This window comes from Stegastes partitus, unplaced genomic scaffold (assembly GCF_000690725.1).
Source record: "Stegastes partitus isolate 25-593 unplaced genomic scaffold, Stegastes_partitus-1.0.2 Scaffold474, whole genome shotgun sequence".
NCBI classification, from domain to species: domain Eukaryota; kingdom Metazoa; phylum Chordata; class Actinopteri; family Pomacentridae; genus Stegastes; species Stegastes partitus.
In genome coordinates, this window is record NW_007578205.1 from 198959 (window position 1) to 204219 (window position 5261).

At 40.8% G+C, this 5261-nt stretch overlaps 1 protein-coding gene across 1 annotated transcript in view; it reads right to left on the bottom strand.

Annotated features, from left to right (window-relative positions):
* Window positions 1-5261, bottom strand: part of ppp2r5b (protein phosphatase 2, regulatory subunit B', beta) — a 50016-nt gene that overhangs the window by 25124 nt on the left and 19631 nt on the right. Inside the window, exon 2 of the mRNA XM_008286858.1 lies at window positions 1969-2165. Coding sequence (XP_008285080.1) covers window positions 1969-2165 — 197 coding nt within the window. The remainder of the gene's footprint in view (window positions 1-1968; window positions 2166-5261) is intronic.

The following is a 5261-nucleotide window of genomic DNA, read 5'->3' on the forward strand; positions in this document are numbered from 1 at the left end:
ATTACATCCACTCTGCGGTGCTGCACTTGGCTCTAATACCTTTGCACTTATTAGCTACATCTATCATAGAACTGAAGCCTTTTTTAAGCTCGTAGCCGCACATTAAGCCTTTCCCTCTCTGTCCTATCAGCATTTTCACATCCTCTGGCGACTCTATACCATACACTCTTCTCCTTTCCTGCCTCATCCCCCCCTTCTTCCTCTCCTCCTCTTTATATCCTCTGGGATCTCTGGTGTCCACACTCTCCACTCTCCTTCCCATCCCTTTCTTTCTCACCATCTGTGCAGCCTATTGCTTCTTAGCGCCCTTTGTAGCCGCCCTCGCCTCCTCTCCTCAGCTCCCCGTCCCTCTCCTCCTCTCTCGTGACTCCAGCCGGAGCTCCTCGGCTGGATATCACACCACCTCTCTCCTCCTGCTTCATCCGTCTTTTCCCCCCTTCTTTCCTCATCCCTTTGCCCTGCCATGGGTCGGACTTCCAAGCATCACATTCGATAAGGATTGATTCACGTGTGGAAATGTATTTCTGGCTTTCTAGTTTCTTCTGCCTCCATCCATCTCGCTATTGATCCGTTTGCTCATCCACTATGGTTATTGTTTGTCACTGTCCAGGCCTTAATGTTGTTTTTTTGGCCTTTGGAATGTCAGTATTTCCTCATCTATGCTTCTGTCACTAGTGCAGGAGTTTTAATATTTTTGATTTCAAGGATTTTTATAAGCCTTAAAGTATTTAACAAGAAAAATTAGGAATTAGAGGCATGTTTGTGCATCACTTTAGATATCTGTGAGCCACTGGATTTATCTTTTGAATCCCTCTAAGGCTTTAATCCACTAACTTAGTCCTTTAATTTAGCTAAAAATGCTCAAATCTGTTGGACACCACTATTTGCTCTACATACTTTGATCTTAGGCGTCTATAATGACTGATCAGAAGAGTCAACAGACTGCTCACATAACCTCTCCACAGTGACTTCAATGGTCTGGCAGCTCAACCAGGTGTCTGAAAAACACGATAAACTTGCAATTTGAAAAACATGTCTTGTTTTTTGCGCTGCACTTTATTCCCCACAGGATGTTGTATCTTAAATGCAGATAAAAACTGATGGTTGACTAACTTGAATCAACAATTTGGCTTGTAGCTTTTTATTTGCTGCAGCTCATACAGTCTGAAGTTGGAGTAACTGGACAAAGGCCAAGAGTTTTTGCTCCTTCTATTGATTTTTTTAATGTTCTAAAAACCACTTGAAAATTTGGCAGTCAGGATGCCAGAAGAAATATGTTAAAAAAAACTAAAACAAAACTGGATTATTGTGACATTAAGAAACGAAAAATATCTGTAAAATGATAAAAGTGATGTAAAATGATATTTAGATTCTTTAAAAACTGTAATTTTATGCTCACAAGTTGTAAAAGAACAACTTACTAATTGTAAAAGTACATTTTTGGTGCAAACATGTGTAGTTTTGGACTGTTTTTTACAGTTAACATGTAAATTAATACTTTTTTCCCTGTGATTTAAATAGATATTTTCTACCAAAACAAGGAAAATACTTGCCGTTTTTAAATCCTTTATATATATATAGTGTTTCTTTTAAATAATGGCAAATCAGTATCTTTGAAAATGTGTTTTTGCTGATTTAAATACAGCAAAAAAAAAAAAAAGGTCAAACATAGTAAATTAATGAACAAATTGGCACTTTTTTGTAGATGTTATTTACAGTTTTGGCCTGTTTTTTAACAGTTAACATGTAAATTAACACTTTTTTCCTGTGATATCTTTACTTATCATCTGCAATTTGCCAAAATTGGGGAAATCTGTAAAAACAGTGAGTTGTTCAAAGAAATCTGGTGAAAAACTACTTAAAATGGTTCATTTGTGACACTGTCGTTAAATAGACTTCATGTTGCTGTCGGAGCCAAAAATCCTGATCAGAGCCTCCTTAATTTGCCCCCCTGACCTCCCCACCTACCATCTTTATGGCCTCGGGGTACAGAGGCTCTATGAGGACCCCTCTGCTCGTGGCCACGCTCTCCACCAGCTCGTTGAGCGCCGCACGTTTGATCTCCTTCCCCTTCAGGTCGGCCACGCAGTCCAGGAAATCAAACAGCACGCAGCACTGCTGCAGCTTCTTACAGAACAGGTCGTGTAACTCTGCCACCGGGGCGTCTGGACGATTGAGAGGGAGGAAGAAGGAAGAAAGAGAGCTGTTAGACACGGAGGTTAAAGGATGAAAATAGGTGATGAAGCTCAGCCACATCCGCCGCTGAAAGGCCCTTTGTGTGTGTGTTTGGAAGTGAATCATTTGACAAAGTGGGAGCCCGGAGAAGCGAGCAGGAGTCTACATATTGTACAGGCTGGATCTTCTCTCAAAGGTAATGAGGGAAAGAGAGCGGACTATTACTCCACAAACACCCACACACACACACACACACACACACACATCTGTCCACACGTTTCTTCCTCCGGAGTGCCGTGTTGCATCTCAGTCCTATTACCTGTCAGATCCGCTCCTCAGACCTGTTTGTCACAATGAAACAACCTGCTGCTGGTCGACACACGGAAACCTCAAAAAAAAAAAAAAAAAACCCACTTCCACAGGGAGAGCGGCGGGATTACTGAGCACATACAAAGAGTTTTAAATTGATTCCACAGGCCTGAGGGGTGTGAAACTTAGCGGCTCAGCCTGTAAAGCATCATGCAAAAGCAAAAAAGGAACTGAATCACTCACCAAAATAGAAAGTTATCGGGTTGGACAGCAAGTGAATGGGATCTTTTTCTGAGTAACCACATGATTGATGACTCAATAGTTACAGCAGCGAAATATTCATATTTTAGACGTGAGACGTATGTGAGGTTTGACGAAATGAGAATAAATAGATTTATATTTAGATTAATGATATGAAATCAAACAAAAAAAACAAAAATGAATCATCTGTGAGGAGGTTTTGAGGGATTTATGTTGAGAAATGACATTTTAAGGAGATTTTTTTGTGTCTCAGAGCACATGTGTGTATCTACGACCTGATGTTTGCTGGATTTATTATAACATATAAGAAATTCAGCTAGAATGGCATCACAGACAGATCATCTGCTATTGGCTGTTTGACACTTTGACAATTCTAAATCGCTTTCCTACTTCCTGTTGTCGTCCTTTTGCTTCAAACTGCCCATTAGCGACCCACAGGGGCTTATTTTTTTTAGCAATATATGCAAATGTTTGTATGAAATTACAAGCTAATCTACCTCCAGGATGTCTTGGAGTACCACTGCTGGTGTAGCTAATGAGCTCGCTGCTTATTGAGCCGTCAGAGTGAATGAATAAAAGAGTGGGTTACCCAAAATAGTGATGACTAATCTGAGGGCAGGGTGCCACGCGGGATAAAAACTCAAGCGGCGGAGCGGTCTCAGCTTGGCCGCCGCCATCAAAGCTGCTGTTTGCACCGGGTCCAGATCCTCGCTTTGTTCAGATTTAAGCAAAAACAACAAAGAAAAGCTCGATGGTATTTAAATGCGCTGAGTCACCATTTGATTACTCTTTGCTGTGTTTAATGCAATCAAGTACAAGAGCGACTTCAAAATGCACCCTCTGAACCAAACAAGCAGTGTGGTTTATTTTAACCCACTGTGGGCTCATTTTCACTCCAATATAAAGTCCTGCACCTCTACGGAAACTAAACCATGGCTGGCATTTGTGCAGTATGACAGTTTGAATGCCATAAATCATATAACAAAATAGAAGAAACAGGATTTACTATGTGAAACAGCTTTCCAAGTGCCTACAGCTGGGTTATATTAGAAAAAAAAAGGCCATTTTGGGTATTTTTCTACAGAAAATTTTGCAAGCCAGGCATTTTTCATGTTTTTTTGCACATCAGTTTTACCGAATATTTCACCGGGTTGAATGCATCATCCAACAACTTGCTGATTTTTTTTGAGTCGTGCTGCATTTATTCAACTGATTACATGCTTTTTGTTTTGCTCTTTCCATTTGTTTCCATACTTGTTTCCTATCTGCTCTAAACACAGCCTGCAGTTCAACCAAAAACTTCCAAACTTTTTGTCCTGTGACTGTTGGTAGCAGCTGAGTCACTCTTAGCTCTTAGCTTAGCAGAGAAATGCAGGATTTTTTTGTTTTTTGCAGAATATTATTTGTGCAAACAGTTCATTTTTTTGTTGATTTTTATTTTTTTTTTAAATAATCAGGGAAATTTGGTGAAATATGAGGATTTTAAGCTTAGATTTGGTTTTGTTTTTCAACGCATACAGCAGATGAGTAGTTCAAGGACAGTCGGAAAGTCCAAATGCTTTTACATTTTCTGATAAATGGTGTCATTTTGTCGATTTCTTTTTAAGACATTTCAAAGCCGCACAGAAAATGCAAATTCTTAATTTTCTATGCGTTTCAAACCCGCTGGCTGGTTCATGGGTTCAGAGGGATAAACGCAGTAAATAGTTTGTGTGGCCTTCGTGACACTGTGCTAACAAGCGAGCACTTAAAGCTGCATTAAACCGTATAGTCGTACCTAATATACGGGTTAATCGGTGGACGGCTCAGTCTTGAACAAATACCCTCCTTGTGTCAGAGGACAACAACGCAGCTCACCAGCGGCTGGGAACAGTCTAGACTAACTGTGCAGAGAAAATGATCCGAGGCACACACACACATAAACAACACAGTGGGAGCGGATTAGATTTAACCCTTCTTAACCCCCAGGTGAGGAGCACAGGAGGGGTTTGTTGGGGGGGCGGGGGGCCGACTGGAGCTCTTCCAGTCCCAGACCACCTCACCTCTCGTGGGCGCAACACGACCATCTGCTCCCTTTGGCACCGAGGCGCACAAGAACAGACAAGACCTGCCCTTTGCTGGAGGTGTCAGGAAACTCTCTCGCTCTTGGGAGACCGTGGAAGGTGGCGCTTCACGATGAGGACCGATTAAAATACAAGATCAGGAGCCAGATTGTCTGACTCCACACAAAGGAGTTAAATCTAGTTTAAGATTAGGGTGTTTGAAGGCTCAAAATACCAGGACTGGTCCACGTGTTGTTTAGGATACATTCCTTGCACTGTATTTTTTTCAATAACCTGCTCTTATTTTAAAGATCCTCATTGTTTTGTTAAATGACAGATAAAAAGTAGTAAAGCCACAACTAGCTAGTTTTAATTTACAGGTAGATTTTTTTTAAAAATGTCCACAAATCAGCCAAAAATCTGTTTTTTCACACATATTTATTTCGTCTTTTACAACATGTCAGCGTAAAACTA